This window comes from Vollenhovia emeryi, unplaced genomic scaffold (genome assembly GCF_000949405.1).
Source record: "Vollenhovia emeryi isolate VEMERY1.0 unplaced genomic scaffold, V.emery_V1.0 DF939128.1, whole genome shotgun sequence".
Lineage (NCBI taxonomy): Eukaryota > Metazoa > Arthropoda > Insecta > Hymenoptera > Formicidae > Vollenhovia > Vollenhovia emeryi.
Genome location: NW_011967238.1, coordinates 870,917 through 883,188, shown reverse-complemented (window position 1 = coordinate 883,188; position 12,272 = coordinate 870,917). Strand labels below are relative to the sequence as shown.

The window sequence follows — 12,272 nt, the reverse complement described above, 5'->3', positions numbered from 1 at the left end:
TTAATAAAAATCTTGATAAATCATCTTTGGAGACTCGAAGAAAGTTTTTATGAAAAGAATAAATTGAACACTGAATAATATTCAATTAACTGAGAATAATTGTGTTCATAATGATGTATAATTGATGTATATTATTCTGTTTAATTTAGTGTACATAGGAATATTTTAATATACTATTTTAATATTTTTTATAAAATCTATTCATTCGGCTTGATTTATATAAGTAATTACTCGTTATCACAAATATAATTCAATTTCGTTAAAACGCAAATAATAGTCTATTCTATTCAGTAATAATACTCGATAGAAACTAATTGCAAGTTCGAATGACTCAGGTCTAATAATTCGTGGACCATTAGTTGAATCGACATTTCGGCGAAACGGTCAGCAAATTTTCAATGGGGAATTATTGCGTCGGATGCATACGAGACGGAACTACATGTAAACAGACGGTTTACATAATAGTTCCCGTACATACATACGCACTGGCGCGTGTATCACACGCGTATACGACTCATCGAGCGTTCCTCGATGAGTCACAGAGACGAAGATAAACCATTTTACCTGTTGGCGCACGGTTTATCGAATTTGCAACATATTCGCGATGCGTAAAATGATGCACGAGCGTCCCGACGTGACGCAAATCATAATAAATCCGCAACGAAATTGAAATCGTACTTTACGAACAACTAGCAACGAGAAAGAGTCATGTTTATTTATGTCTTTGATAACATTTAGTCAAGCAAATTAACTTTTGAATGGGAAATTCTAAACGCGGATAATTTCGGTTTCCTTTTTATATACAGTGCAAAATAATTTAGTTTCCGGTCAATTATATGTCGACTAATACTTCACAAAATATTTTTCATTCTTGTGTTTCGATAGCGGAAATATAACTTTTTTACTCCTTTTAAGAATCAAGAAGATTGATCGCACACTTTCAGCGATTTAAGCATGGCGGGTACATGCAAGATTCATTTAATTTTATTAGGAGAATCTTCGCTGCGAACGAGAAAAATCATATACAATACTGACGACACAAAGTTTGCCGAGCAAGATCTGTCAGGTCAAATTAAGAAGAAAAAGCTATGTCGCCGATAACTTTATATCTAGTAGTCGGGAAGAATGTTAAGCGCAGCAACAGGTTGAATCACTTAATAAAATCCTAATCCTGAATTCCACCCTAAATTTATGAGAAAATTCTAGAGCACTGACGTGATACGCTCAAAAAATTGTAACTTTATTAAAATAGAACATAGTATAATTACAAATTTTATTCGACCACAGCTGGCCACATTTGTTAGTTTCTCTGTCAATGCAGAAAATATTACCTCAGCCAGGGTTTGAACATGGACCTCCCTACACTCTAGGCGGGCGTCTCACCAATTCAACCACCGAGGCATATGATAATATTTGTCGCAATAACAAGATAAAGATGTTGTCTACGCGTCTATTTTTCGACTTTAACATAGTATGTTTGTGAGAAAAGCTTTGTGCATTATATTTAAGAATTTTCTCGATTGCAAATCTGTTCTAAAAATCTTTGCGGTTTTTCAAATCAATTATCCATTACGAATAGTGAAAGACAAATGTCTATTGACTCGTTTAAATGTATTCAAGGTTCTCCCATACAGTACTGTAGCTTTACCATTGTACTTCCGCTCGATATATTGAATGATCCCAAATGAATGCTTTTAAAACACAAACGCGACACGTCACGCCAGCATACAACGTGTGCAGGTGCGTCCACAGCGACCAGTAGTAAGTAAGGACAATCTCATATATAGAAAATGCTATAACTTTCCAAAGATTACTATATTCCGTGAGCGTTGAATAGTTGCACGTAAGAAAACGATAAAGGAAATCCTAACAAATATTTCAAGGTTCTTAGTTACACTCGATGATGATTCAATACCAGATATGATAAACATTATTCTAAGTGTTGTTAAGAACTTCGTAACTAGTATCTAATTAGTAGTTTCGATCGTGAAATAGAAAACGGCATGTACAGATCCCTTTCGAGAAGTAACGTTCTTTCAATTTGTCCTTTAATTATCATCCCAGATAATCTAGGAACGTCACGCAAAATAATTAATTGTATATAAATCAACATAGTATACAAAAGGTTACGAAGTAATAATAGGAAGTTTCAGTCGGTCGCCTATTGTGAAATTCCTGCTTTTTACTGAATGTACAACGTTCGCAGTTAAAGGGTTAAGCTCGCTCAAGGCGTGATCCCATTGGGTCAGCAACACGCGAGCCACATTACGAATCCGTCCCGAAGATCTCGACGAACCGAGCACGAGGTACCGAGGTGTAGACATCGTGGTCCGGAACAGAAAGGAGCGAAGAAATCGGCGAGTAAGCCAAGATCAGGCAGAAGCGAGCGAGAGCGAGAAAAAGAGGGAGGGAGGGAGGGAGAGAGAGAGAGGTAGAAATGCGAGAAGCAGTGTAGGAGGAAGAAAAAGAGAGGAGGTACAGAACGGGGAGGGAGAAAAGGTAGGTAGAGTCCAAGAAGGGCGGCGAAGAGAAGACTAAAAGAGAGGCCCCTCCCGGTGGCTCGATCGGCGAGGAGGGTCGGGGCCCCCTTGCACGATCCTGGCCGTCAGCACGGGTGGGTAAATGGGTATATAAGCGGGGCCCCGGCGATTCCATCTCGACACACGACCCAACCTTCATCCCGATCGCCAACGGTCCTTCGCAAACGAGCGTAATCGCACGCGCGCGAAAAAAACGAGAGGGAAGACAAGAGAAAGAGAGACAGAGACAGGAAACCCCCGCGTTCTTTCGTTTTCCGATCGATCGCGCCCGATCGAAGTTCGCGCGAACCGGTGAGAGCTGATCCGCGAGGCAGAAGCAAGACAAGCCGAAGAGGAGATCGCCGCTGTGCCCGACGCCGACTCGACTGGCAAGAGTTTCAACGCTTACGGAGCAGAGAAAAAGACGTGAGTACACAGTTCTGTTCTCTTTCGTAGACTTTTACCACCCCTCGAGCTCTGTCTAGCGGTAAAAAGACCCATATTATTTCGATCTATCTGACCTATCGATCGCACCATGGATTATTTCGATTCGAAATTTCGAACGATCGACCAAAGCACGGGTTACTTCGACGAACTTTGACAATTAACATCGCACGAACCAAATCCTTCCCTCCATGAAAACTCTCCTTTGGTAGTTGATTACGTAGTAAATATTAAGTGAATCTTTTTTTCAATTCTGACATGTTAGTTGATATATTTTTTTAATCCCTTACGAAGCTACCTCCCTCCGTAGCTCAGCTCCGAAACGAGTTATTAATGTGATAGATTCCGCTGGAAGTCGACAATCGGAACCGGTCGATGAAAGCTCGAGTCGCAGTGACATGTGCGGTCGACAGACGCGGTTGGTTGGACTCGGCACGATTATTAGCTTCGCGTTTGTGCGCGGGAGACTTTTCTCGTGGCTCGCAGCTAGCGGCATTTCTTTCGCAATACGCGTAGGACTCGGTGCCGAGTCGCGGCTTCGTCGCGACGGCGACAGACAGTTTTGAAAGTGGAGCACGATAATGCCATTGTTCGCCATCCGCGCTTGTATCCGTTCGTTCAATTAGTCGGGGCGCGGCAAACGTGGATTTTCGAAATAGCACGCGACGATAAATGCCACGACGAACGTCCTCCCCTTAGTTATCAAAGAAGATTGCAATCCGCTCGCAATTAAGCCGTCATTTTATACTAGGAAGCGACTAAGAATCATATAAAAATATCTTTTTTTCATTTTAAGTGTAATTCCGCGAGAGAAATCACAGAAATCGAAAGGAATCAAAATAAAAAGTAAAAATCTCGCTAATATTACGATTTTTATAATTTATAGTATGTTTCTTATGGCAATCATTCATTTCTAATGCATTCAAATATGTCTAACGTATAGGCAAGCTTTTCTTGTCTAATTTGTAGCAACTCTTGCGACATGCAGATACACGCAAGAGTGCCTTTTTGTTTAAAATTATCGACAAAGGCAGAAATGCACTGCAATTACACAGTTACATTATCTCATTGCAAGTTATCTCGTTGGATGTGCGACGCAGCTAAAGGGTTAATAAAGAGAAATGAAGAGGTCGAAGCAAGGAAACGCGCGTCGTTCGCGTGCAGGCTATGCTCCGTCGTCGTTATACACATAATTTGTAGATTTCTCAAGGAGCAACCGCGCGCATTTGCGTAATTTCACGTCCCCCTTTCACGGCGCGCTCCCCTAATTAGCAGGCTTAATCTGTCAATCTGCGAATTACCTGCGCCGCGACGTCGACTCGAGGTCGCCAACCGGCGACCGTCTTCCGCCCTCCCGGCAACTTCGCAATCGGCGAACGTCGAACGTGCACCGAATCTCTATTTGAAATCGACAGAACCTTCCCCATGCCAAGACAAGGCAGACTCAACTTGAATCAGATAGGAATAAATTTCGTGACTTTCGCACTTACGCGAGCAAAATTCACGCGATTGCAAATTAAACGGAGCAGTTTCGCGGCTTCAGATTAGAAGAGCGGACTTTCAACACGCCGCAATCAGAAAAGACCGCGAAGCTGAAAGGCCAGAAGGAAAGAAAAAGAGAGAAGAGAGAGAAGAGAGAGAAGAGAGAGAAGAGAGAGAGAGAGAAAGAGAGAGCAGAAGGCTATAATCATTGACGCTGGAACGCTTGATGGCGCGCGCGCGACACTTCTTTGTAAGTGTGGTACCATTATTACACCTCTGATGATCTTGATGAGGTAATCGGCGTCCATCATCTTTCACAGGCATTTCCTGCGTCTATCGACCTGGCCGCCGAGCACTTATCTGTATTCGCGGTGCGATCAACGCGCGTCGTCAACCTCGTCGAAATCTCATCCTCTCCCTTCTGCCTTTTCTCCTCTTTTCTCTACTTCCCCCCCATTCGAGCGTTGCGTGGAGAACGGAAGATTGCATCGACAAGCGAGATCGGCGAACACGCGTCCGTGTCGTTCGTTCTCGCGTAACCGTCGTGTAGGAAATAATTAACTAGACACGTCCGTGTGATGTACGGACAATAAGTCGACGGCTATGGTACTTGAATTGGCTCGCAATTAAGTTTATTGCGACTACGCACCGTCGCCGCGCATCCGGTGTAATTATATCCGCCATGGACTTAATTCCATGCAAATATTTGGAGACTTAAACTTCAGCTGCGCGTCACAAGGAACTCGCAGATTCTTTACAATTTATCTATCGAAACAAGGCGACTCCCGGTGATTGCATTATGGGAATCAGAATCGGCTTACGTAATTGTAGATAAAAGGAGATTCCTCATTTAATTCCCGCTTTCACGCGAACGCGCATTGCGATTCTAGATAAAAGAGGAGAAGATCTTAATTCTGTCGCTTTCTATCGCGACACAGAGCGGTTTCGGCAAGAAGGCAACGTTGCAATTGCATTGCCAAACGCGAACCCTCGTCGATCTCGCCGTAAACACTGAATCCTTTCGCAGCCTCCCGCACCGTTCTAATTCTCCGCAGCTACGCCTCGTTGTTTCCGTTGCTACTTCGTCGCCATTTCTCGCCATCCCTATCGACTCTCAGTGCATTCCGGTTTGCCGCAACCAGACAGTTTCCACGAGGCGTACGACGAGCGCAGCCTCCGCTCTCGAGGAGCGATTTGAATCTGTGCGGGACTCGAGAATAATTCATGCCGCGCGACTCTTCCAATTACAGCTAATTAAATGCAGAGTTGTAATATTTCTTCCACGGCTCGCAAAGTTTTAAATTCGCATCGAGAACTCGTCTCAAGGTTGACTTTTAGTCGGTACTAAGAGGCTCGTCGCAAACTTAAAGCTAAGCATAAACTTCTGCGATAACTTCTTTTTCATCGAGTTGATTAATGAATCGCTTAATCGGCGAGATCTACGCAAAAGGCAGGTCGGACTGGAAAAACGATTGCTCCTGTCGCAGTGACTGCGCTTAACTCGAGCGTTAACGCACGCCGATCCGGCCGCGCCAACTCGATGACGCGTAAATACCGTGTCGTTTGTCTCCGGTTTCACGTACGCCTACTCGCGCGAATGCAGAATGGTCTAGTGTTGCGCTCGCGGTAATGTATTTTGCGACGCGAAGATCACAAAGCAGAATTTACAACGTAAATTTATTATATGCTTCACGCGACAATTAAAAAAAAAGCGCGAACCAAGTCCAATCCGATATTTAGAAATAAATCAACGCGCTTCACACTTTATGAACGCAGATCTAGTACCTGTTTAAAGTAGAAATCCGTCAACGCAGGGGTCTACTCAAACTGACAAGAGTTCCGATCTACACCGTTAATCGCTCGTAACTAAAAAATTCGCGACTTCCGACTTCATATATGTAAAGCGTTCGTTTCGAGACACGCATGACAGACCAGTCCTTAACGCCTCGTTCATCCCGCGTACAATGAAAGTCCGTGTGAGACGCCACAGCATATTCTTCTCTACATTTTACGGAGAGAGAAATTGAACGTAAACGTGAGCGCGTGAACGTAACGAGCGTGAGGGGCACGCATCCTGTCATTAGTTCCATAACGTTCGCCTTGTTCGATGCATTCGGTTCAATGTCACCCGTCCCTCTCCTTCCTGCCGATTCTCTCGCGGCAGCCCCCGATACGAGCACCCAGCGCGATGTTACCGTTTCTCCCTCCGAAGCCCTCTCCTCGTCTCATTAACAATCACAGTTGTTGTCCTTTCGTCTCGCGATCTACAACCGGGTCCATTCATATGTTCGTCTCGACCATTCATCCCGAGCTGTCACGACGACAGTCTGCCCTCACGTCTATTCGTCTAACTAGAAGATTGTGCATTGTTGCCTCGGTGTGTAGATTCGAACGAGTTTTGTTACATATAAGAGGATAAATAAATAATTATAACATTCGTGATAATTTATCTTAATTGCAATATAATAATCACAAGGGGATAATTTGTCGTGCGAGAATTATATTCACGGATATTTCAAGCCACCGCGTAAAGATTTTTCCTGCGACTCTTTTTTTTAAGTTAAAAGCATTCAGATTAATGCCACAATATGTAATATTTCAGCAACGAGCATGCCTAACACCGAGCGTTCTTTTGCAGATATCACAATGATAAAATTCGCTGTGGTAACGATGGTGTGCCTCTTGGGGCTGAAGATGATCGCTGCGATGCCAGTGGCCGAGCACCACGAGAGCCATAAGCCGCAGCCGGTTGTACCTCTCGAGGAGAAGACTGCGGTGGAATCGCTGAAGGCGGCAGAGACGGCTTCGGGGGCCGTGCAGAGCAACGCACCCGCGGAACCAGTGGCGGCTAGCCAGCCAGCACAGCCAGCGGCCGAGCAACCCGCCGCGGTTAACGAGCCTGCCGTGAGGAGCAGCGAGTCCGCTAGCGAGGAAGCTCAACCGGTCAAGGCGAAGAAGGACGAGCCGCTGCAGCCGGAGCAGCCGAAAGCAGTGTCCGAGGAAGCTCAACCGCAGCCCAGCCCCTCCGAGGAACAACTCGAAGAGAAGGAGGAGCCGAAGGTGTTGCCTACCGCCGAAGCCGAGAAGAAACAGGAGCAAGAAATCCTCAAGGAAGCGCCATCCGAAACGAAGGAGTCCGTGCAGCCTGCACCGCAGGAACAACCGGTCGAAGTTCCGATCGAGAAAAAAGTAGGTTTCTCATCCTGATGAAATAATTTCCTTTATTTCCTCCACGTTGCTTTTTGTCTCAAGTAAAGCTTCATCCTCTAATCTTGGGTGTTTTTCAGGAGGAACAAGTAGGCAAGAGCGCGGAGACGGTCGAACCCGCGGCCGAGAAACCCGTGGCCATCGAGAAGCGCGCTGACGACGCTGTCGAGAAAATCGTTAAGGAAGAGCCGAAAGAGGAGAAGAAGCTAGAGGAGCCGGTGGCACAGCCAGCCCCGAAGAAGGAAGAGTCCGCGGAAGTTCCCGCAGTCGCCGCCACCGAGGACAAGAAGGTTGAAGCGAAGGCCGTCGAACAACTGAAGGAATCTGAGGGTCACTCGCTTGCCCACGCTAAGATCGAGGACAAGCCCGACCGCGTAACCAAGCGCGACGCTGAAGAATCCGCCGCATCCGCCCCCGCCCCCGCCGCCGCTGCCGCCTCAGCTGCAGCCCCCGCTGCTCAGGAACCGGCTCAGTCGCAGGAGAAATCTGCGCCTGTCGCCGAGGCCGAGCAGGCCATAGCGGAAGTACTTGCGCCGGTGGAGGAGCCGAAACCCGCCGAGACGAGCGAGAAGGTTGAGAAGAGCGAGCAGCTAGAGACGGCGCCCGCCGAGCAGCCGGCTGTCAAAGTCGAGGAGCCAGCTATCAAGAGCGAGGAGAAGGTAGCCGAGGTAGCTGTCGAAAAGGAGGCTGAAAAGGAAGCAAAAAGTGCTGATTCTCCTGTCCAACAAGTGGAGGCGGCCAAGGAGCAACAGCCCGTGCAGCCTCAGGAATCCAGCCAGACCAAACGGGATGCGGCCGAGCTGCCTCAGGTCAAGTCGGAACTTCCGGCCGCGGAGGAGCCGCAACCGGCGCAGCAGCCACAGCCACAGCCACAGCAACAGGAAGTCGCCAAAGAAGTGAAGGAACGCTCCAATGACTCCTCCGAAGAAAAGTCCGCTGAGGACAGCAAGGAGATCAAGAGCAGCGAAGAAGACAAGTCTTCCGAGGAGCAGAAGGACGCCAAGCCTAAGCTGGGGGAATTGCTCCCGAAGCCCGAGCAGTAAATCTCGGCGCGGGGAGAATTTAATTGATGAGTAACCTCAGCAGCGCGGCAGCAACAGCAGCAGCAGCATCATCTCGAGGAGAAGGAGTAAGGAGAGGACTGCTCCTCTTAAGGATCGGGACGAGCTCAGGCATCGACGTCTCTGGCCACCGGGACGTGGGCACGAGTTCGTCGCGAGACAACAGGAGCGGAAGCGAGAGAGAGAGAGAGAGAATGTGTGTATATGCGTGCGTGTGTATCTTGTGAGAGAGCGAGAATGAGAAAACCAGAGTAAGCAGCACTCTCAGCGAGTCGAATCCGAAAAGTATGTAAGTACCGCACAGTGTGAATGAGAGAGAGAGAGAGAGGAGAAAAATTAAGAGAGAGAGTGCGAAAGAGCGATCCCATCGACCCCCATCGATCTTTCTATAGGGTAGAGTTGTCCGATCTTCGACAGCGCACTACGATCTCGGTAGCGCATCTCCGGGAGCGCGGGACGATCGCGTGTTACCGGATGCCGCGACACGGGCGAACGACACCGCGTATCGATCGTACCTTCGATACGCGACGATCGACGCCCGCGATCCGGCGTCCCGGCAGACGGCAGACGGAGAACACGCGGCGGTCCATCACGGGATGCGGCTCGGCCTGGCTCCGAGCGACATTCCCGTTCGTCCCCGCGGACATTGCGATCTGTCCGCGGGGACGAACTCTGCCCCTCCCCCCATCCCTTGATCAATATCTCTCATCTCCTTTATGGAACCCCCCCCCCTCTGTGTCCCATCCGAGAATGACACACCACTACGACACCTGATAAACTCATCCCGATAAACTATGTAGTAAGTAGCTCGACTCTCTCTGTCTTCTTTTTAGAGATACATGTGTCATTATTATTATTATTATTACGATTTAGTACCAGTACCACTATTATTATTAATATTATTATTTGTATTATTGCTATCATCATCGTTATAATAATAATTATTATTACTGTGAATCCCCCGACGGCCTCGTGTTACTACCAACCGCCTATCTATAGACCGTTCGTTCACGAACTGCGAGTTCGAATTTCATCGTTTTCATAACTTAACAACGCACACAGAAGTGTAAAAGTATAAATCTCTAGATTTCATATGGCAATAATAACAAGACTCGGTTCTTACATAAATACAAAAATATTTTTCGAGCGATATGCTGAAGCGATAATATTCCGAGATACACGCTGCGTACAATCGTACGTAATATTCCTCCAATAATATCTTCCGATACATTGTCAATACACGTGTAAAATTTCATGGCAAATCGCTCGTCTTTACAAAGTATAGAATAGCCATCGTGAGTCGCTTTCGAGTTGCAGCGTGAGCCGCAATTTCGCTCGATAAGCGCTACGATCGCACGAAGCAGTTGTTGAGGATCTGCCCGGAAAACAGACGCGCGCCCGGTACGAACGCGAAAAGATGACGGGGGGCGGATGCGAGAGTAAATCGCTCGCCGATAAAATATGCAGAGGTTCGTGTTATGGCGTTAGGTCGCCGTGATGGGCCGCGATTTGCCAATCACAACGTCGCGCTTCAGCATCGCAGAAACGACCGAGGATCAACACCGTTGTAATAAGTTAACGAGTGACTCACGAAGTAGCACTTAGCCGTTCCCGACAGCGTGCATAGAGTACATACATAGAGTACGTACGTGCTGTGTCAGATACGATAATCGGGGGCTTCCGCCAACCGATAAACATCTTCGCACTTCTCTAACACGAAATAACAAGGCACAACGAGCGCGCACCGGCAGCAAATTGAGTAAATGATAATACCCCCTTAATTCACGACCCTCCACCCTTTACCGTGTCCACTTTACCCACAAATCGTTTACGTTACGCAATAAGATCAAATAAAACGTGTCTCTCGTTTGCATTTCGGGATTGCAGATGCTTCAGCGAAAATGTTATTTTGCTAAGATAACGGAATTTTCTTATCTTCTTATCGAATAATAGAATTATTAATGATATCTCGAGAGCTTATCGATCTTTGTAGGCAAATTTTGATTGATGGTACAAAAACGTCTGGCTTTCGAATAAATAAAAAAATGATTATAGATATGCATATCGCAAATAAAAATGTAATTAGAGAAGGGAAGATGTATATTGTATAGAGGAAAGTCCCCTATTATGAGATAGCGGAGTTTCTGCAAAATTAATAGGCATCTGTTGGCTCCACCATGGATTTATTGCCCTTGGAGTGAAATCTGTTTAGTGGAAAATTGATTATCAGATCGCGTAATCGATTGCGAAAAAGATTTGTGATTGAATTTGGTCGTTAAAAACCTACTATCTCACATTAGAATCCTATTTCATAATAGAGGACTTTTCTCAACTGGTATTTTATAACATCTTCAAAGATAGATTATCATTCATGGGATAATTTAAATATCTGGCTCCGAGATAAAAAAAACTCTTTGGTACTTTTTACGTTTTTCCATAATGCGTAGAAAGCGTAATAAATCCTACCGAGTGTCAGTCTGCCAAGGGTGCAATAAACTGCTACCGAGAGTCGATTCGCGGATTTACGGTGTCACAGCCGATACCTTTCTATTCTCGCGCGAATGCAACTCCATAACGAATCGGCTCTACCCACGGAGAATGCACTTGCATAAGATCCCCAGCGGTCGCGCAATTGCCCGCGAATGTCGCATCGGCGAGCCGACATTTCCCCTTGGTGCATCGATTCATCAAAGGGCGAGCGAGCAGCTCTATCGCACGGCGATGCGCCGGCTAGGTAGGCGTACACAAGACTGCGGTGCATTAGGTGAATGCACCCGGCGAAATGTCAAGGCGTGAAAGAAAGGGAAGACCGAAAGAATTTTGCAACTCGCCGCACGGTGATTGTTTCGTTTGATTTCACCGCCCCGCATTCTCGCCGTTCAATACTAAATGCCTCCGTAATTAATACATAAGCTACATTTGCGTTAAACAGGAAAGAAATCCACTTGACGTTACCTGACGCTATCTAGAAACGTATCCGCTTTCCTTTCTCTGCTGTTAAATCCGTCGCAAGAATTTTCATTTTTACATCGATTTTTCGCTCAATTATTCATCGTAGATTAATAAATTATTGCAGCTATTGTTAAAATTTTTATTCAGGCATTAACGTATGCGTAGGATTAAATGCAGAATTAACGTGCAATACGGTTTTCGCATTTTTTTTCTTTAAGACTTGAAATTAAATTTGCTAATCGATTTATGAAGAAAATCTTGTGAAAAGCGGGTAATGAATAGTAAATGCACTTACAAGGGACAGGCAGTTCAAGTGCCTCCGTGGCGCAAATGGTTAGCGCGTTCGGCTGTTAACCGAAAGGTTGGTGGTTCGAGCCCACCCGGGGGCGATATTTTTTTTGCAATTATATACATTGAAAATTATTTCTAATTAATTTAATTATTTCAAATTAATTCTCGTTACGGTTTGCAATAATACAATTTAGAATAAAATGATTTAAAAAACAAAAAATGTTTTGACCCCGACGTGATTTGAACACGCAACCTTCTGATCTGGAGTCAGACGCGCTACCGTTGCGCCACGGAGTCGTATGCTGTTGCTAGCTTC

General features: G+C 46.0%; 2 protein-coding genes and 2 non-coding genes across 6 annotated transcripts in view; 2 read left to right on the top strand and 2 right to left on the bottom strand.

The window, feature by feature from the left end:
- The window catches only part of LOC105568555 (putative serine/threonine-protein kinase PRKY), a 50,457-nt gene that overhangs the window by 34,254 nt on the left and 3,931 nt on the right, over positions 1-12,272 (bottom strand). The window lies entirely within an intron of this gene.
- On the top strand, positions 2,638-9,863 carry LOC105568554 (fibrous sheath CABYR-binding protein-like). Its single transcript, XM_012024315.1, has 3 exons — positions 2,638-2,945; positions 7,084-7,634; positions 7,733-9,863. The coding sequence occupies exons 2-3, from the start codon at positions 7,092-7,094 to the stop codon at positions 8,693-8,695; spliced, it is 1,506 nt and encodes a 501-aa protein (XP_011879705.1). The 5' UTR covers positions 2,638-2,945; positions 7,084-7,091; the 3' UTR covers positions 8,696-9,863.
- Trnan-guu lies at positions 11,981-12,054 on the top strand. The gene has a single exon. It is a non-coding gene; the product is annotated as a tRNA-Asn (tRNA).
- Positions 12,182-12,253, bottom strand: Trnaw-cca. The gene has a single exon. It is a non-coding gene; the product is annotated as a tRNA-Trp (tRNA).